Below are 22,431 nucleotides of genomic sequence, written 5' to 3'. Positions count from 1 at the left end.
CAATATTGTCAAGATGTCAGTTCTTTCCAACTTGATCTATAAATTCAATGTAATCTCAATCAAAGTCCCAGCAAGATATTTTGTGGTTATCGACAAAATGATTCTAAAATTTACAAGGAGAAGCAAAAGACCCTGAGTAGCCAACACAATATCAGCAGAGAAGAACAAAGTCTGAGGATTGACCCTACTTTAAGACTTACTGAAAAGACATTGAATACAATATAGTGTGGTATTGGTGAAGGAACAGACAAATAGAATAATGGAAAAAACAGAGAGCTCAGAAAGAGGCCCACATAAATACAATTAGCTGATCTTTGACAAAGGAACAAAAGGCAGTACAGTGGAGGAAAGTTAGTCTTTTCAACAAATGGTGCTGGAACATACCATGCCAAAAAAAAGAATCTAGACACAGACTTTATACCCTTCATGAAAATTAACTCAAAAGGGATAACAGACCTGAATGTAAAGTGCAAGCTATAAAACTCCTAGAAGACAACATAGGAGAAACAGGAGAAAATCTAGGTGACCTTGGGTTTGGAATACCTTTTTAGGTACTACACCAAAAGCACAATCCATGAGAGAAAAAACTGATAAGTAGGACTTCATTAAAATTAAATATGTCTGCTCTGCAAAAAGCACTGTTTAGAGAATGAAAAGACAGACCACAGATTGGGAGAAAATATTTGTAAAATACATACCTAATAAAGAACTTGTATCTAAAGTACACAAAGAACTGTTAAAACTCACCAATTAGGAAGCAACCCAATTAAAATTGGGCAAAAGATCTGAAGAGACAACTCACCAAAGAAGATATACAGATGGTAAATAAAAATATGAAAAGATGCTCAACATCATGTCATTAGGGAACTGCAAATTAAAACAACGAGATACCACCAAGCACCTGTAAGAATGGCTAAAATCCAAAACATTGACAATATCGAATACTGGCAAGGATGTAGATCAACAGGAACTCTCTTACTCATTGCTGATGAAATGCAAAAATGGTACAGCCATTTTTTCCACTTTTGGAAGACAGGCAGTTTCTTACAAAGCTAAACATACTCTTACCACATGACCCAGCAATCATGCTCCTTGGTATTTTCCCAACTGAGTTTAAAGTTTATGTCCACACAAAACCTGCACACGAATGTTTATAGAAGCATTATTCGTAATTGTCAAAACACGGAAGCAACCAAGATGTCCTTCAACAGGTAAGTGGATAAACAAATCTTGGTACGTCCATACAATGGATTCAGCATTAAAAAAAAAAAAAAAAAAAAAGAGCTATCAAACCATAAAAACACACGGAGGAACATTCAATGCATATTGCTAAGTGAAAGAAACTAATCTGAAAAGATGACATACTATATGATTCCAACTCTGGCATTCTGGAAAAGGCAAAATTATGGAGACAGTAAAAAGATCAGTGATTGCCTGCAGTTTGGCGGAGGAGGGAGGAAACAAGGGAGGGGTGGAGCACAGGGGAATTTTGGGGCAGTGAAACTATTATGCATGATACTCTAAGGGTCAATATCTGTTGTTATACATCTGTCAAAAAAACATGGAATACACAACACAAAGAGTGAACTATAATGTAAACTATGGACTTGAGTTAATAATGTTTCAGTACTGGCTCATCATTTGTAACAAATCTACTAGCGTAAGATGTTAATGATAGGGGAAACTGGGGTGGAGTGAAGGGGTATATGGGAACTCTTTGTATAGCTGTATACCTGAAACTGCTCTAAAAAATTCTATTAATTTTTTAATGGAAAGACTACGAAGTAGGAATATTATCTGCATAATTTTAGATTATCTGGTTAAAAGAAAACTTGAACACTCTTACTAAAGATATGAGTTCTCTTGCTTTTAGTTTTATTTTTTTTCTGAGCATCATGCATATGGGTTTTTTAAATTATGGTAAAATATAATATAAACATAACATGACATAAAATTTATTATTTTAACCATTTTTAAGTTCACATGCTTTTATATATAATAGATAATAAGTTATTACTTACTATCCCTTCTTGAGATTACCAGAAGACAGGGTATACCTGCCTTGATAAAAATGTAGCAAAAACAAACCTCCCCTAAAACAGTGTATAATAATATAATATTATTAAGAACTCTGACATAATTAGAGCCAATGTGGGAAATCTGTACCTCTGAACTACAGAGGTTCTATTTCTCTGGGTTTATCCAGTGAATAGAAAGACATGATCAGACAGATGACTACCTTAGAGGAGAGTCACCCATGAATGAGAGTGGCAGGAAATGCTGCACAGTAATAAAGAGAGTGACGCTATGAAAGAGCAAAGAGAACTTCTGAAAACGGGAAGTTGATTTAAAAAAAAAAAAGCTTAGAAAAGATCAAGTTTCTGTGCTCCCAGGAAAAAAATGACTAGATCAGAAAAATTCTGTGGAATGATTCTAAATTCCAAAGAAAACAGTTTAAAATTAAAATTGAAGGACAGATCAGCATTCAGACAAAAAGAAACTTACTTCCACTGGGTCTGAAGGAACTAAATAGCAGCTAAGACTAGAAAGAAGAGAGAATAGCGTACTGAGAATCAAGAAGAAAGTGACCCAAAAGGATCTGGTTAAAAAGGAAAGTAGCCAAATGAGGCAGAAAAAGGGAATTGCAGGTTAAAAACAAAATAAAGAGTAGCCTGGTCAAGACAAATGAAATAATATCTAATTATATACAACAACTGCAAAATTGGCTATTAAGTATTTCACTTGCACACTAAGATGCTCCAATATATGAACATTTTACACTGACTCTAGAAATTTGGCCACCCAGGTATTAGTAACACTCTGGAAGATAAATGAAGGCCTGTACAACCTGGATCTTTTAAGGCATAGTGCAAAACCGATTGCATTACTGGCAGTGGAAATGTATTCTGATTAGAAAATTTTCTTAATCTGAATCTTGGTAGCAATGACCAAAGAAAAGATTTATAACTTTAACTGCTACAAAAAGTAAACTTTCAGTCTCAAAGTATGGTGCAAACTAGCTAAAACTCTCCTGGAGATGTTCTACAGATGATTAATTTGAAGAAGTGGAGTCTGCAATGAGGACAAGCAACATTTACAATAGAAGATAAGTCTCCTCCACCCCACTTACATACTTTCTTGAAAAACCTCGTCAAACTTTAAGGCAATAATCCAAGAAATGTTTCAGATGCTACTACGTGCAAAGCTGTGCTAGGCCATGCAGGAAAACAAACGTTGCATAAAACACAGTCTTTACACTCTAATAGGTTAAAACGGGGGGAAAGACCACACAAAATAACCATTTATTAAAAAAGAAAGGTAAGCACCATAAGAGAGGCACAGGCAGTTCTATATGCATGTTCAGAAGAATCTAAGGGACAGAGTGGGAGAGACCCAGTAAGAGGAGACAAGGAACTGCAGGGTTCATTCATGCTATACCTATTTACATGCCAGCTATGTGCCAGCAGGCACATAGGTTCTATCAGGGCTGGGACTGGGGAGAGGTCAGAAAGGGGTTCAGGAGGCATGCACTCTCAGAGTCTAAGCCTGAATTAAAGAACATGGTATTACTAGTGGTTACCAGTGGGGAGAGGGAAGAGGAAAGGGGCAAGATAGGGGTATGGGATTAAGAGATGCAAACTACTAAATATAAAATAGATAAGCAACAATGGTAAATCGCACAGCATAGAGAAATACAGCCATTATTTTGTAATAACTTTAAATGGAGTATAATCTATAAGAATATTGAATCACTATGTTATATACCTGAAACTAATGTAATATTGTAAATCAACGATACTTCAATTAAAAAAAGGATAGGGTATTACAAACACTAAATTTGTAGCAATTAATCAAGCTTCTTTCACTTTATGTTATTAAGTAGGCATATTATGGGTGTGCAGAAATAAAATATACTGAAAGCTCACCATTTTTTTTTGTTTCAAATCCCAGGAATTAAATTCAGATGTCAGTCTTTCCCCTGATTTTCTATGACTTTCTGCATTTTTTCTAGGAGAAGGGCTTTTATCACAGATAGCAGTATTCACATCTTTTGACAGTATATATTTCTTCCTACAGATCACAGATTCTTCAACTTTCTTATTTAGGAGAACTGATTTTAAAGTAGTTTCAGATTCAATATGCCAATCACTCTGCTTTGTATTTTCAGTATTTTTCTCCTCCAAATGTTTAGAATGATTTAGTTGTTGTTGTTTGTTTCTTTTGCAAACTTCTACTTCTGCTTTATGTATTTTGTTATGCTGCATTATTTCTTTCCCATACTGCACCTTTCCCATTTCCTGAGAATTATCATCTGATATTGAAGAGGATGATTTTTGTTTAGTAAGTTTTTTGTTGATAACAATATCTAATGGGAAAATGAGAAATTAATCCTTATTAAATTTATAAACTGATCATATACAAAATTTGTTAAAACCAAAATATTTGTTAAGACATTTCAAGAAATGAGTATTTCCTTGAACAACTATTTTATATACAGAGAAAACTGTGTTTCACCTTGAGTAAATGTGTCTCCTGATGAAGTACTTGCTCTTTTGTTATTACACAGATTAATATTTGTTACAGGTGGCCAACGTGCCCATTTGAAGTGCATTTTATTTCCACAGATGTTGTCTAAAACACCAGGTAACCTGCAAAATAAATTCATTTGCTTATCACAAAACATTAGCCTATGACTGATATAAGGCCTTGATTCTTTTTATTTAGTCAATGTTTACTGACAGAAATTTAACAGTCAAGTATGAAAAGTCCTGATGAAAGTTAAAATTTACTATATAATTGATCAAGATTAAAGAATATTATTTTAAAAGTTCCATTATTGCTACTATTTTGATATCTACCTAAATACATCTCACATATCTTACACGTCTTCATGTATATCTAAACTTGGTTAATTTTCTTCACATTCATTCTTTATTGTTTTAAAATCTCATTCATTTTAAGTCAATTTGAAAAGAGTTACGTTGGTTGAAGAAACATATAGGCTATTCCCCATTGTGCGATCATAATAATACTTGAAAGATGATAAATTCTATGACCAATACTACACTCTAAGAATATAAAGGCCTTGTCCTTTAAATTTGTTACACTCATCTAAAAGTAACATTATTATAGGCTAAATGATTTGATGGGTTTTCTCATACTTACACAGGTTTATCTATTTTTCCCACTGCCTGTGAATCAGGAACAATTTCCTGGAGTTCACCTAAATAAAACAAAAATTATGGTATTTTCATTTTTTCGTGCAGTTGGCAGGGTAAAATGAAAGCTAGAATTTGATCGAAGTTCACATACTGGGATGGAAAGATTGACTGATCTCATCTTCCCCCTCCCAGACCCAAACTTCTTGGGAACCAAGGCTGTATTATATTTTCTTGTAACCTCTAAGTTCTTTGCATAAAGCTGAATGTATTCATTATAAATCTTTTTTTCAAATAAATGAAAGGGAAGTATAGAGAGGAGTGTGTGTGTGTGTGTGTGTGTGTGTGTGTATAAAGGATGACTAAAATTAAACCAAAGATTACTTACTAAAATTTTGGTTTGGGAATTCAATGTCCTTATTTTCTGTCTTTTCTCTATCAGTTTCGATATGCTATAAACGGGAGAAATTTTAATATAAATTTGAATTAAGGCATTATATGCAAACAACTTTTAAAAGTCAGAGTATTAAAGTTTAAAACTTTTTTGCCTTACTATTAAAAGTTGGATAGTATTTCTATTTATTTCATACGATTATGCCCATTCTAGAATATTGCCTATCCTAAAACACAAGAAAGTAACTTTCATTGCAGATAAGGAGGCAGAAGATCCTACAAATTTTCTGATCTCAGCCACAGCTAGAAAAATAATTCAATTTTCCTCTCTGAGAATTTCTAGCACCTCCATGGCATATCTTCTCTTGCTATTGATCTCATAGCCTGCATCTATTCTGTCTTTTCACTAACATACATATGAACCGGAAATTATGAAGTATTAACTTATTTTATAAAGTTTTGGCCACTGCACAAGTAACTTCTTGACTGTAGCAAGCTTCCCTCTTTCCACAGCCACAGATACATACCTTCCCGGACCAAATAAAAATTTGCCATCACTATCAGAAAAATATACCCTCTAACTAAGATATTTTGCCTCATCCTGGCTGTCTTCCCTACTGGAAGAGGAGCAGTATGAAAATGTACAGGTGTGTTTTTTGTTGTCACAATGACAGAAGGGCTCTCCTGACAATAAGTAAGCACAGGCCTAGGACACTTCTCATCCTACAACATTCAGAACCACACTGCACAGCTAAACAATATTGCCCCTATTAAGAAACACTTAGCTAGACAATTTGAACCATTACTTTGACTATTTTTTCCTAATATCTTCAACTCTTGCACCCTTTATCTTTCAGCCTCATAACCATTAAAAATTTTTTTACATCCACCATCTTTCTTTTTTTTACTGTAACACCAAGGCTGCTAAGCTTTATTTGAGGAAATTATACTTACTTCTAAACTAATGCCATGATAAGCTTCATAGTCTTAAAATTGAACTGGGCCCTCAACACTGCCTAACACTTGTACTTATTCTTCCCCCTCTCCATTCTCTCTCAGTAGTTATTCCAAACCTCTGTGTGTCTCTGAGCCCTCTACTTCAAGGCTCTGTCCCCAGGAGAAGCTCACCATGCTCACACTTCAGAGAAAACAAAAGCTTTCAGGTGTTCCTCCTCATCTACAAACTTATCTGTATCTCTGATTACGTATTTCTCCAAGACACAACTTTCTCTCATCCATTCCCTGCTCTGTCCCCCCTTCAACTTCCTGAAAAGAATGCCCTCCTCGATGTCCATGTGACTAATAACCTTTATTGACCCTCCAAAAATCAACTCTTCTCCATCTCCTAAAAGAGCATCTCCTGATCTTCAGCTTCCCCTCCAGCTCTGGGATTAGGCACTTGCCCCTCTACTAGGTTTCTATTGCATCCTGTATGTACATCTGAGAACACATACAGTATTATAATCATCTTATTAATTTGTCTAATTCCCATGCTAGACTTTGAGATACTAAGATTCCACTTGTGTCTTATATTTCTAAACCAGAACCTTCCCCATAGCAGACACTAATTTGTATAATAAACTAAAGAATGATGGCAAGTCCATTTCTCCTAGTGAAGGCATAAATCAGTTACACTGAATGAATATTTCTAAATTTTACTGTTAGCACAGTAAATGATTGATAAGAACTTACTTTCAAGGACAATAAATGATATCTAAAAAATTTACAAAGCAATACTGTAGGAAAAGTGAAACACTCACTGCTTGCAAAAGTAATTAGCTCAATTATGTATTTCTACAATAATTTGATAAAAATTTATTTAAAAATGCTTTCAAAGTAAAGTTACTTTGTCTGTATTATCTCCTCTATTTCTTTCTTCAGACGGTCTAGATTTAAGTGATACAGCATTATCCACTCCATTTTCCAATGTTTTAGAAGCACCAGGTTTTTCTGTAGAACTCGTCATTTGCAGTGGTGGTTTAATTCTTCTTCTTCGTAGTGTTGCTAAAAAGGAGGACAAAGGACTGCTATATTTGTAGGATTTTCTGTGTTGTTCTCACTGAGACACTTTTTGCTGAGGAAGGTTAAAAAAGGGGATTCTAAGATGGGTCCCAGGTTTCTGATTTAGATGAGTAACTGGATATGGATGCCATATTCCAAGGTAAGAAATGGAGAAAAACTGGCAGGGAGGGTGGAAAGATGAATTTATTTTGGACCTGTTAAGTTTGAGAAGTTTGTCAAATATTAGATAATTTCCCAGTAGGCAATCAGATTTTGGGAACAGAAGGTCACTATTAAATTGTCATAAAGATTAAATAATACTGTGTTTATAGCAACTAGTACACAGTATCAGATTATTTTAAAATTTTTATTTAGCTCTTAGTATGTACCAGGCACTGTCTAAATGTTTCACAACATTTGTTTAATGAATAATTTTTATTTAATCCTTTAAACAGTTTAATTTGATGAGGTTAGACACTTCAGTCCCATTTCATAGAAAGGAAACTGGTTCTAAACTTAGCTATAAAGTACATACCCAGGAGTGGGGAAACAAGCCCAAGCAGCCTGATTAATTTAATGCTTTATCCACTGTGTTATGCTGGCTCTCACTTAAAATTACAACAAATTATTAATGCTGGATATTAATATTCTGAATAATGTTTATATGGATACCCATTAAACTTCTCAGACATTTGTAATTTTTTGACAGAAGACATTTGTGGTTCGTATTTTATTAATTTTTATATCCCCAAATTATCCTCTAGATAAATTAGGTCCAGAATACTCCTGAATTTAAAAAATGCCAGCTTAAAACAATAATACTTTTTAGGAATCTTCAAAGGCAATAAAACTTACATGTATTGACTAAAAATATTGGACTTCTCACAGTGTATCTATCTGAGCCAGGAACAATCATTGATGCTTCAGACATTTTTCTTTTGCTAGGAGTAATTATCTTAAACCATGAGAAAAAAAAACCCACAGTAAATATACATTCTCTTTTGAAATTAAATATCCTGTAATTTTATTCACAACATTTCACCTTGACTACACACAAAAGACATATGGTATTTTATAAACAATATGATATCCAGAAATATCTGCAGTTTAGCCTGACTTGAGGGATTTTATCCTAACGTTTGGTATTGAATAGATAGCCGAAACAAGTAAAGGATGTTGTTTTAAAGAATATTTAAAGAATATCCAGACTTGGAATTATTGTACCTTTATATATTAGCTGAAAATATTTTATTGACACTCAGTTTATCTAGTTAACCATTGGCTCACAATTTCCTATTGTATTTTTACATAAGGATAATGTTTGGAACACGTATTTATGTAAACTTGTTTGTGAAAGTTTTCATAACCTTAAGCCTTGTTCAAAACTTTCACACATTTAAAAAATTGTATTAATATTCTGTGAAGACTAAACTGCCTTTGGAGTAAAACGCAGCTACAGGAGTTCAGAGACTCAGTGGCACACAAGCTAGTGTTCCAAAAAAGATGTGCATTTTCTAACTTTAGCCTAGAATGACTGATAAGAGCAGAGGAGGGACTACAGGAGACAGGAGTTCCAGAGGATGCCGTACAAAGGAGTACATGATGACAAACCATAAAGAGGGAGAAGACAGCTGTTTTGAAAAAGGCACCTGCCTCTAAGACAGAGAAAAAAATATTGATGGAGTTTTGAGTAGGTATGTATATAGGGCAATGGAGGAAAGGTGGGGAAGGACAGGAGAAAAGTGAATTCTAAGATTAACCAGAAAATAAGCTACTGAATCAGCAGATTCTTCTTAAAGAAATTACAGTTCTAGTGGTATATAATGAATGAGATCCAAAAAGTTACTTATTCATATAAATGCTTCAAACAGTTAGTCCTTATTGAAAACACAGTGGGTATTTAACAACAGTGCAATGTTTTTCAAACTTTAGTGTGGTTAAGATCTTTTCCAGAGTTTGTGTTATGATTCAATAGGTTTGGGTTGGGGTGGGGGGGCTCTAAGAATCTGCATTTTTAGTAAGTACTCAAGTTGTGATTCTGATATAAAGACCAAAAAAGGCTTTTATAATCTAATCGTCTGAGGGAACTACAGTTGACAAAAATGATACTTTTAATTTAATGAAGGACACAGACTACAGGGAAAAATAGTAACACAATGTATGGAAGAGCCTGTGAGAGTTATAGTTGCCTAAAGGTGAGAGATTAGTAAAAACAAATAATCGGGAAAAGCTCCATTAAGAAAGTAAAAATGAACAAAGATTTACAAATGTAAGTACACTTTAGATAAGTAGAGGTAAAAGCAGCATGAATGAAAGTACAGAGGCAAGAATGAGCATGCCATAAAAAAAGAGACAGTAAAGCAACTGACCATACTAAAGTGGAGGGTATTTTGATAGAGTAGTATTAAATTACAGAATGTCTTCAAACTAAGTCAAAACTTAGATTTAATGGGATAAACACAGAGATGACAAGGCTTTCTGAGCAGAAGAATGCTATGAGGATACTGGTATTAAGAAAAATCAGTGGTGTACGACACAGGGTAGCTCACAAAATGGAGCAATAGTGTCAAAGACACTATTAGAAGGTTACTGTATAACCTACATATGCTAAAATGAGTAACGGTAAAGGGAATAATAAGGAGGAAACGATGTGAGAGATACTATGAAAGAACAATCACTAGCACCTTGGTTCTAGGTATGGGGGGAGAAGAGTTTGGAATCAAGGATATCATCAGAAAAATGAATGGTAACATTACTGAAGTATGGAGGCAGATGCAAACTTGAGGCAAAAGATAGAGTTTGAGGTAGACTTTAGGAAAGGGCTTGAAGAGACACAACCAAGGGAAATATAAAAAGAGTAAGTGGAGGGCTTCCCTGGTGGCGCAGTGGTTGAGAGTCCGCCTGCCGATGGATGGGACACGGGTTTGTGCCCCGGTCCGGGAATATCCCACATGCTGCGGAGCGGCTGGGCCCGTGAGCCATGGCCGCTGAGCCTGCGCGTCCGGAGCCTGTGCTCCTCAACAGGAGAGGCCAAAACAGTGAGGTCCGCGTACCACAAAAGAAAAAAAAAGAAAAAAGAAAAAGAGTAACGTAGCTATAGAACTTTGAACAGAAGCCTGGTACATTTTAAGAGCTTAAATTATGCACAGGAAGGAAGCTCTCTAAGGGAGAAGGCATAGACATGTTCAGAAAGCTGGGTATCAAGCTTTTAGAGCAAATCTACATTTAGGAGACAGTGAGAGAAAGTATCTCTGATGTAGTAACAGAAGTAAAAAGAGAATTAAAATGCTAACATAGAAGACAAAGGAGAGGACATTAAGAAAGAGAGGGCTGTTAGCAATGTCAAGTGTCACAGCAAGATGTGGAGAGGCGGCTGAGAAATGGTTCTATCACATGCAGCCTAGAGGAGATCCTCAATGGAGCAGGAGGAGGAGGAGAAAGAACCTAGTATTTTGCTTTCTTTCCTCATGCCAGTAAACAGAACATTACATTATAAATTTGTATTGGCCAGTGCAGAGACAGAACAGAAAGGATAAATGCAAAAAGTGGTAGTTACTTTCCTATATATCTCTAATTTGAAACTTACAAGTGTATAGTATACCTTGTCCTAAATCCCTAAACCTTACATATAAACACAGTCTGCTGAAACACTAACTCTTGTTTGCATTTGTAAAATGCAGGGGAAATACTCTGAAATGTTACTGATGAACATATGAATTCTAGATGCTTATTTCTGTAATTATATATAGCAATGATTTGACCTATGCTATTTTATAAATGACTATTTTGATGCCATATATACCTTAGGCTGACTATTTTTTATGTCTCCTTGATTACTGTTTTTGATACATTTTGGAGGTTTAGCAAATTCCTCTTGGGGGTTAGCTTTTTCTTTCAAACTAACAAGTTCTTCTTCGACTGGTGAGATTTGACTTTCTGGGACTAGAATCTGTTGGAGAATAAGGAAAAAGTGTTTAAAACTGCAAACCATAGGAAGTTCTCAATCACTGGATGACTTCGTAAAGCGCTCATTCATCTCACACTCATAAAGGTCAATTCTTTTTGTCTTATATCTATGTACTGTTATAATTTTTAGTCCTTTTTCAAATGTTAATAGACATAATACAGGCTTTGGCATTAGTGGAAGAACATGTACTTCTGATTTTTATTTAAAGTTACCAAAACTGGTATTAATAACAATCTACCTTCTGTACTGAAATAAATGATTATTAATGTGTTTAAAAAGTATATACATCTTATTGGGGCATTATGTTGAGACAATTTATTTTTTAGATATTCACCCTCCAAGATGAACTTTATTACTGTGCTCTCATTATTTAGGGTTAAACTTAGCCCAGTGGTAAAAATCAAGTAAGTCAGACACATACCTGTGATCCACTTGCATCAAAAAGAATATGCACAGATGTTTTGGCAACGGAAATGCCTTGTTTTCTGGTAAATTCCTAAAGTAAAATTAATTCAAAGGGATGTCATTTTCTCCCAGTTCTTTCCATTTTAATACAATTATTTCCTATACCTGTTTCCTTCCAAAATTGCCAAATTGTCTTAAATCATTATTATTTATACATATAAATACTCTTTTCAGAATAATTCAATGAGTCCCCACTAACCACGGTCTTAGCCTATTTTGGTAAGGGTTCCTCACAAGCATATTATCTGCTATTCTTCACCATAAATCTTTTGCACGCTATAGACTGAATGTTTCCCCCACAATTCGTATGTTGAAACGTAGTCCCCAAGGATGGTATTAGGAGTGGAGGCCTTTGGGGGTTGCTAAGGTCATGAGGGCAGAGCCCTTATGAATGGAATTAGTGCTCTTATAAAACAGACCCCAGAGAAATCCCTCACCCCTTCCACCATGTAAGGACACCGTGAAAAGATGGCCATCGATGAACCAGGAAACAGGCCCTCACCAGACACTGGGTCTGCTGGCGCCCTGATCTGACTCACAGCCTCCAGAACTATGAGAAAAAAATGTTTGTTGTTTAGGCCACCCAGTCTATGGTATTTTTGTTACAGTAGCCTGAACAAACTAAGACGTGGACCATCCAAGCTTGTCAACTGAACATCTCCCTAAACATAACATGAATTGCCACCTTGGTTCCCAGTTAAACAATATCCGACTCATATGTCTTCCACAGTCCTGGAAAGCATCTTATCTAAATTTCATTCATTAACTTAAAAGGCCATTTCAAGGCCCACCTCCATAGCCTTTCCTTCAAATCTGACTCTTAATGGGCATTCTTTCTTCAACATCTATACTTCATTTTCTATATGCCACTTACTTCTTCTGAGGCACATTCTATAATTCTCATAATGTTTAATATCTTGAAAACAAGTCTTTGTCTCATTTCACTTTTTAAACACCTCGCAGAAATTCATTAAATGTTTTGAGTAGGTGCTGCTAATTCTGTCATCTGAGATTCTTTCTAATCGGTAACTGAAAGGGTATGGCTAACAATCTGATGGCCATTCCACAATACAAACTTAAAGGACTAAAAATCTACATGTTATTTTATAAAGAATTGTAGGAAAAAAAATCAATGAAACTTAGTCCCAAGTAACTGAAAGTTTCCAGAATTATGAAAATAAATGTTTATTAAAAAGAGTTTAACTTACCCTATACTTATCTGCACCAAAAACTTTTTGTGTCACATTAGTGATTTCTAACGATGCATCAAAATACAAAAGCAATTCTTTCCCTTCTCTTTTACTAATTTTTACTTTATTTTTCAGAATTATAGTCAGTAGCTTCTTCGATTCTCTCACTGTACACAAATGAATCACACTGATTAGTTTACATTAATTCCTATGATACCACTCTTAGGTATACTATAAATAAGAAAAGCATGCAGCATACCAATTAAAATGAACTGAAATAAAATTAACTTTTAGGATTTAAAAGTATTTAAATTAATCAATTCTGGTACTAACTACTTACGTAAAGAAATCAACAATTCAGTTTATTTTTCAAAGTCTCAGTTTCCTGATCTATAAATTACAAGGTAATACAATAATTAATGAACTAAAGCCCTGAGTACATCCTGGACACTAACAGGTTCTTAATAAATATTCTTTGAACACATCTGAGAAAACTATTTTCTTAATTTAAAACAGGCAAAAAAGAAAATAACTTTAATTCCATAACTATTCCTAGGCATAAGCATCTATTCAGACATTTCTATTAAATCCACAGTTACAAACGTGTTGACAATGAACGTCTGATAAAAACTTGAGTACCAGGATATTGTGAAGGAAGGATACAGTGCTAATCCTCAATGAATTCACCAATCCAGTGAAAAGAAAATACTGTTAAGCGCCAGTTTATATGAAGTATTCACCTCCCTTCCTCCAAAAAGTTACAGAAAATTACCTGGCACCCAATTAATGTGCCTGTATTATGGACCGAAGGCCACTATGGTCCTGTCCTACCTCTGGTGCTGCTCCTGTTGCTGACTGAGAAGTCTCCACACCTGCCCCCAGTGTTTGCTTTTGGGCAAGAGGAAAACATCCTGAGGGAGAAGGACCACACCAAGGATAAAACTTTGTGTCTGCATCAGGAAAAGCTCCGCTGGCCACTCCACGCTCTACCCTAGAGGACAAATGTCCCTATCGGCTCTAAAACTCTCTGATCCTTGTAAGGCTTGCCCAAGCAGAAAGTGTCTTATTTGCTTTTGCAGCTATATGGTCATGACACTTCCTCTGTGATGTCCTTTGATGGTACTAAGAAGTATTAGTTGCCTGAAGATAGTGGTAACGCAGTTTCTAATCCAAAATGCTGGCAGTGTTTTTTTTTTTTGAAAGAAAAAGAAGTCACAAGTCTCAACAGTAAAAGTTTTCAGGCCTTAGAGATGAAAGATCAGGTGACGTTGAAAATGATAATGTTTCAGATTTTGATGATGAAGATTAGAACACTTACAATCTTTATGAATATTTTTGTTTATTGTTATATCCCTCTGATACGCATTTGAATTTTCTTCTGCAGCTTGCTGTGAACTTAGAGTAAATGCAGTATTTGCTTCACTGCTTGCATGAACATGGTATTAGAATTACTTCCAATTTATTATTTTGCTGAATGCTTTGTACCTTTTTCTACAAAGCATTCTCCACATGTCATGACTATCTACATAAGAATTTGTTGATATTTGTTATATTTTATTGCTGACTTTGTTGAAATTTCTGATATTTGCTTTGACTGCCTAGACTATATCGTGGCTTGCTTTCTAGTTAGCAATATTACTGAAATACCAGAAAACCTCCTATTTTGTTGCTTCCTATAAAATCCAAGTATTTATAGATATCAACGTATTTGGATCTTATAATGTTATCTAGATATTTCTGTAGGATTCCAGTATACCATTCTTAAATGAATAATGTTTTCTCCTGCAAAGCCATTCAAAATAACACTTAATTGTCCATGGAGCCTTTATTTTATATACTCCTATAAACTGAACATAAAAGGGTCTAACCTCACCCTATTGTGCTGCGGCTTCCCCTTTCCTTCAGTCTGCAACTGTAGATGCTCTTTTTCACTAGAACTACTGCTTGATCTCCAGAGTCCACACTTTTTTTTAACTTCCATTGAGTGCCAGTCATATAAAAAATTCAGATCTTGCCTGCTCCACATAGGTAGACCACATCACCACTTTATTACAAAGGATATTAAAAGATACCAATGAACAGCCAGATGAAGAGAGATAGTGCGAGGTCTGGAAAAGTCCTGAGCACAGAAGACACTATCCCTGTGGAGTCTGGGGTGTGCCACCAAGGGTCAGTATAAGGACTGAAGTGTGTATACTGATATTGATAATGAAAGAGTGAATTATTATCTTGACATCTGAAATTTCAGTGGAAATTTTGGTGGAGTGGGATGTAAAACAGAAAGTAACAAAGAACAGAAATGAAGAGCAAGAAAGGGAAAGATTTAGCAAAAACTATTCTCTCAAAATTGGCTATGAATGGAAAAAGAATGAGATAGAGGAAGACATAGGATCCAAGTAGACTTTTTAAAGATGCAGTGACAAATGTACCATAAAAATGTATGATGTTAAAACTACAGGAGAGGACACTACGTTAAGTGAAATAAGCCAGTCACAAAAAGACATATGCTGCATGATTCCACTTAAAATAGTCAATTTCATAGAAACAAAAAGTAGAATGGTGGTTACCAGGGGCTGGGTGGAGGGGGAAAAGGGGAACTGTTCAATGAGTATAGAGTTTCAATTTCTCAAGATGACGAAAGTTCTGAAGATCTGTTTCACAATAATGTGAATGTACTTAACACTACTGGACTATATACACTAAAAAATGGTTAAGATGGTAAATTTTATGTTATGTGATTTTTACCACAATAAAAAAAATAAGAGAAACCGCGTGAAGGTGTATATGGAAACTTTCTACACTATTCTGGCAAGTTTTCTGTAATCTAAAACTATTCTAAAATTTAAAATTTATCTTTAAAAAAGACCCAAATGAAGGGCTTCTCTGGTGGCACAGTGGTTGGGAATCTGCCTGCCAATGCAGGGGACGTGGGTTCGAGCCCTGGTGTGGGAATAAAAGTTATAAACTATTGATACATGAAGTAAGTTGGATGAATTTCCCACATGCCGCGGAGCAACTAAGCCCATGAGCCACAACTACTGAGCCTGCGCGTCTGGAGACTGTTCTCTGCAACAGGAGAGGCCGTGACAGTGAGAGGCCCGCGCACCACGATGAAGAGTGGCCCCCGCTTGCCACAACTGGAGAAAGCCCTCGCACAGAAACAAAGACCCAACACAGCCAAAAATAAATAAATAAATAAATAAATAAATAAAGACCCAAATCAAACTTCCCAAGATGAAAAATATAATGCCTGATAAACATTACACAGGATAGAACAGAAGCAGGTTACACACTGCAGAAGAAAATATTAACTAGCAACAAAACAAAGCAATATAAAACTACCGAAGTGAAAAAAGAGAGTGGAAATAAAAGCCTGGAGTTTGGGTGGAGAACCCAGAGAATCAGTGAGCTATGGAAGAACTTCATATAGCTTAGTATATATGTAATCAGAGTCTCCAGAGAGGAGAAAAAAGGAGCAGAAAAAAATATTTGAAGAACAATGGATAAAACTTTAGAAGCAAGGAAGCTCAATGAACCTCAAGAATGAACAATATGAAGAAAATTACACTAAAGCATTATAATCAAATGTTTAAAACTACTAATGAAGAGAAAATCTTAAAATCAGCCAGGGGAAAAAAGACTAAACAAAAAGGAGCAAACATGAGAGTGACAGACTTCTCATCAGAAACAATGCAAGCCAAGAGAGAGTAGAGTAACCTCTTTCAAGTACACTGAAAGAAGACAACAGGCAATCTAGAATTCTATATGTATCAAAAATACTTTGCAAAATAAAAACAAAATAAAGACTTTCTGACATAAAAAAGCTGAAAGAGCTCATCACCAGCATATTTGCAGGACAAGAAATATTAGAGAAGTCACCTAGGCAGAAGGAAAATAATACCAGATGGAAATCTGGGTCTATACAAATGAAAGCTGAACACTGGAAATTGTAAATAGGTGGGTAAATACAAAATACTTTTTAATCCACTTTTTACACCTCGTTAAAAACTAATTGGCTGCATAAAGAAAAATATCATTACACATAATATGAGGTCTTTGACACATTCAGAAGCAAAAAATTTTTACCATTATTGGCAGCAATGGCACAAAGGCCAGGAAAGCAAAAATGGAACTTTACTACTACAAGGTTCTTATACTATTCATAAAAGGGTATAATATTACTTGAACATACACACTATTAAGTTAAATATGTATAAAATAAACCGTAAATCAGCCACTAAAAAGGTGGATATAAAGCCAACAAAAGAAATACAATTAAACCACTGAAAATGAATTAACACCAAAGAAGAAAAAGAGAAAAGGAAAAGAAACATGGCAGATGGGATGGCACGTAGAAAAAACAAAAGCTAGATGATGAATTTAAAGCAAATCAATAGTCACATTAAAAACCACAAAAGGCAGAGACTGTCAAATTACACTGACAGTCTCTGATATGATGCCCAATATCAGTATATGATGCCTATAAGAAACCCACTTTAAATACACAGACACAAAGGACTTAAAAATAAAGAAAAGCTATGCCATGCTATAATTAACCAACAGAAACTTGGAGAGAGTATACTAATATTATATAAAGTAGACTGCAGAGCAAAGAATATTACCACAGGAAAAAGAGTCATTTCATAATGATAAATTTATGAAGAAAAGATAATACCACTAAATGTTTATAAAACTAATAACAGAAATTCAAAATATCTGAAGCAAAAAAATAACAGAACTGAATAAAAAAACCCCACAGCTCTAGTGGTGACTTCAATACCCCTCCCTCAATAAGTGATAGAACAGGAGGCAGACAATGAGGAAGGATATATGACAACACTATCAACCCAACCCTCCACCCAACAACAGCAGAATACACATTCCTTCAAGCGCACTCACACCATTCACCAAGACAGACCATATTCTGGGTCATAAAATAAGTGTCAATATACTGAAAAGGATTCTCAAAGATCATACAAAGTATACTCTCTCATAACAATGAAATTAAATTAGAAATCAGTAGCAGGAAAATATCCCTGAAATCTCAAGTATATAGAAACTAAATGAAAAACTTTTAAATAAACCTATGGCTCAAGGAAGAAACCAAAAGAGAAATTTAAAAAGAATAAATTAATGAGAATGGAAACACAGCACATGGCAATTTGTAGGATGATGCTAAGGAAGTACTTAGGGGAAGAATTTAAAGCACTAAATGGCTATATTAGAAGAGAAAAAATGGTCTCAGGTCAATGACTTCAGCTTCACCCTGAGACGCTAGAAACAGGAAAGCAAATTACAACTAAAGTAATCAGAAGAAAAGAACAGCTATAAGAGCACAGATCAATTAAATTAAAAATCAAAACACAAAAATGAGAAAAATCGATGAAACTAAAGGCTGGCTCTTAGAGAATATCAATAAAATTGATATAACTCTCATCAGACTGATTAGGAAAAAAAGATACAACTTAGCAGGATCAGCAGCAACAGGGGGACCATCACTACAGAATCTACAGACAGTAAAAAGATAAAATGGGACCATTATAAACCACTTTATGCCAATAAATTTGACAACACGATTACTTGAAAGACACAAATTACCAAAGTTTACTCAAGGAAAAAAAAAGATAACCTGAAAAACCCTTTATCTATTAAATTAATTGAATTTGTAGTTAAGAGCCTTCAGCAAAGCAAAGTAAAAGTGCAAGCCCAGATTGCTTCACTGGTAAATACTACCAAGTACTTAAAGAAGAAACAATACCAATTCTACACACACTCTTAGAGAAAATGGAAGATTATAGAATACTTGCCAATTCAGCCTATGAAGCTAACAACGCCCTGATTCTGAAACTTAAACAAAACAAAACAAAAAAACCAGACATTACAGGCAAAGAAAACTACAGACCTTCTAGAACATGAAATACCAAATTCCTAACTAAATTTTGCAAATCAATTCCAATAATATATAAAAGAATAATACATCACAATGAAGTGTAACTATTGTTACAATGTTATTTCTCCAGATATCACACTACAATCCCAGTTGTAATTCTAGCAGGCTTTTTGTAGCAATTGATACGCCAATTTTAAAATTTACATGGAAATTCAAAAGGTCTACAATTTCCAAAACAGTCTTGAAAAAAAAAAAACCCACAGTGTTAGAAGACTTACACTATCTCACTTTAAGACTCACTATAAATCTACAGTAATTAAAACAATGTGGTACTGGCATAGGGAACAGATCAATGGAATGGACTACAGCATCAAGACCTGCACTTCTACCCGTCATTTGATTTTCAACAAGGGAACCAATGAAGTCCAGTGGGGAAAGGAAAACCTTTTCATCAAATAGTCCTGAAATAACTGTATACCCATATGAAAAAATGAACCTAACTCCTATATTACACCATAATCAAATATTAATTTGAGATGGATCATAGTCCTCAACATAAAAGCTAAAAACCATAAAGTTTTTACAGAAAAACAGGAGAACGTCTTCGGTACTTGGTAGTAGGCAAAATTTCTTAGGTCACACAAAGCAATAACCATGAAAAAAAAGAAAACTGATCATATGGACTTCAAATTTAAAAACTTCTGCTCATTAAAGACACCAATGAGAAAATGAATAAGCAAGATACAGATAGGGAGAAAATACTCACAGAACATATATTTGTCGAAGGATTTGTATCCAGGATACATAAGAACTCAAAAACTTAATAAAAAAGACAGTCCAGTAAAAAAAAAAAAAAGACAAAATATTTAAACAGATACTTCACGAAGAAGATATATGAGTAGCCATTAAGCACATGAAAAAGTGCTCAACATCACTGGTTATTAGGAAAACGCATATAAAAGCTATCATGAGATACCACTACATGCCCACTGAGGTAACTAAAATACGTCTTGATATCTGAATTTGGAGTGGTGCCAGTCTGCCAAGGTATATGATTTTTGTCCAGCACGTATTGACAAGAAAGTGACTGACCATGGGTTTTAGACTAGATAGAGAAGGAAATAAATATAAGATATTGGGGGAATTGTGGGGGCAGGGAATTTGATGATATTGAACTATCAAATTTATGAATGTGAACATATGGAAATGTTGATCTGCTTTCATCAGTCCATTGTGTTTTTCCATAGAGTGTGCAACTTCTACTCAAGCAGAATCAAGAAGAGAGTTATCAAAAACAAGTTTAATACCTTCAATGCTGTATATTTGTACTTCTTCCTCAGGCACAGTGACTGCTTCCCACTGATGATTCTTAAATTTAAAAACAGGTTTTGATCATAAATAATAATTTATTCTTGCTTTAAAGCTCCTTTAAACACCATTTTAAGTTATACAAACAATAAAGGTTATTACTATTTTCTTTTACTAAGTATCACTAAGTAACTGGTTGATATAACACATTTCTTGCTCCATCAATTGACTAGATAATATATTATACTTGCCGCATTTAATCTATTCGTTCATTCTTAAAAGTAAATGACAGTATTGACTACTTTTATGGTTTCCTATTCTTAACCAAAAGCAAAGAATGACTAGCCATTCATATTTATTAGAGTATACACTTTTAAAAATATTACCAAATCCTGTCATTTCTTCCTTTGAAATGTTGTGTGATCATATTCATCCCCCAATTCTCACTCATTAATTGACTGTCCTTAGATTCAAACACTGAATGCATGAGAATAATAACCTAAAATGTGTTCCCCTTCCAAGTATTTTCATTGAAAATTTGTATAAGTGAATAAAATAATATGAATTCACACAAAAAAGTCATGGTAAAAATTAGAACCATTCCTAAAAGATGGGATCCTAAAACCTTCAGTAATCTTATGATGAAAATAGATCCAATTCTTTTGCTATTTAAGGACCACTCATTGTATAGAAATTCTGCCAAATCCTCAATCTCTTCACTAACTCCCTCCCTTATTTGCCTTAATTGGAACCAGTCTATACTCTTGAGGGCACCACTACTATTATAATTACAGCCTTCTCCAGTTAAGGTGCTAATTCTCCCAGACCTCAAAACCTCAGGGTTGGCAGGAAAGGGCTGGTCTCCTCTCTCCCCAACACTTTGAGCAGCTTCACATTTCTCTGTGTGTAAAAGTCTTGCTCCTTTGTGGCACATGCCAGCTGGCACACATACCCATCGGTTATCATCTACTAACTTTAAAGTGACTCTTCCTCATACATGGAGGCACCTGGTTCAAAGCTTTCCTTTTGAAAAAATGTCTACATTATAAAAATTTTCAAACAGATTATAAAAAATAGAAATCACAGTATAATGAATCCAAAATATGCCCATACCCAGCTTCAACAGTTACTGATATATTATGCCCACTTGTTTCATCTTTACCCCCTACTTTCCCTCTACTACACTCTCCTCCTCTTGACCTCAGTTTTTTATTTAATCTCTCTGTCACCCCAGCCATCAATTTTAAAACTCTTATCATTAAAGTACCTAACAAAAACCCCTCCCTGGAATCCACATCTCACTTTAGCTTCTACTGTTCTCTTTCCCTTGTCTTTACTTCCTCTACAAATATTTCAACTTTCCAGGAATGCTTAAATCCTCATCACTTAAGTGAAATTGCTCTTTCATGGATCGCCAGTTTTTATTTATTTAACGTGTTTTGACAGTGTTCATCATTTCCGCTCATAAAACACCCTTCCTTTGTCTTCTATAACATGATACCCTTTTAATTTGTTCTTTTTTGGCTGATTCGTCAAGTATCCTTCAGGCTAGAGTCTCTTCTACCTATCCTGTATAAATTTGTGTTTTTCACAGTTCTGTCATGTAGACACTCATTAAATCCCATGGTTTTATTTATCATCTATATACAGAGAGCTTCTAAATCTCCATTTACAGCTCAGTTCTCTCACCTCAACTTCAGACCAATATATCCAACTGCCTACAAGATATCTTCAGCTGAATACCCCACACACACCTCCAAATCAAAACATCCAAAGTTGAGCTCATCATCTTACCCTACAAAACTGATCCTCCTGTGACAGCATCTTCATCCATCCAGTTACCCAAGTTTTATTAACCTCCTCTTTTTACTACAAACTACCAAGTCTGCTCAATTCTACCTCCTCAAGTTTTTCTGGAATCCATCCATTTCCATCCATCCCCACTGTCACTTTCCAAAACTGTGCCACCATGATTTCTCTCACCCGGATTACTGCAAGTCTCCTAACTGCCTCTGGTCTTGTCCCTTTTTAATCTGTTCTCCTTGAGGCAGGAGATAG

The 22,431-nt window shown here is 34.9% G+C and overlaps 1 protein-coding gene across 2 annotated transcripts in view; it reads right to left on the bottom strand.

The window, feature by feature from the left end:
• Positions 1 to 22,431, bottom strand: part of SYCP2 (synaptonemal complex protein 2) — a 73,062-nt gene that overhangs the window by 21,908 nt on the left and 28,723 nt on the right. For both annotated transcript variants that reach the window (XM_079944286.1, XM_079944287.1), the window contains exons 14-23: positions 20,373 to 20,433; positions 13,194 to 13,342; positions 11,942 to 12,016; positions 11,356 to 11,502; positions 8,409 to 8,508; positions 7,399 to 7,556; positions 5,548 to 5,611; positions 5,167 to 5,224; positions 4,516 to 4,649; positions 3,927 to 4,366 (exon numbers count right to left, since the gene is read on the bottom strand). In XM_079944286.1, coding sequence (XP_079800412.1) covers positions 3,927 to 4,366; positions 4,516 to 4,649; positions 5,167 to 5,224; positions 5,548 to 5,611; positions 7,399 to 7,556; positions 8,409 to 8,508; positions 11,356 to 11,502; positions 11,942 to 12,016; positions 13,194 to 13,342; positions 20,373 to 20,433 — 1,386 coding nt within the window. The remainder of the gene's footprint in view (positions 1 to 3,926; positions 4,367 to 4,515; positions 4,650 to 5,166; positions 5,225 to 5,547; positions 5,612 to 7,398; positions 7,557 to 8,408; positions 8,509 to 11,355; positions 11,503 to 11,941; positions 12,017 to 13,193; positions 13,343 to 20,372; positions 20,434 to 22,431) is intronic.

The sequence above is a fragment of the Stenella coeruleoalba genome, assembly GCF_951394435.1.
Source record: "Stenella coeruleoalba genome assembly, chromosome: 15".
Classification (NCBI taxonomy): Eukaryota; Metazoa; Chordata; class Mammalia; order Artiodactyla; family Delphinidae; genus Stenella; species Stenella coeruleoalba.
The sequence above is the reverse complement of the archived record's forward strand: the minus strand, read 5'-3'. Positions and strand labels throughout refer to the sequence as shown.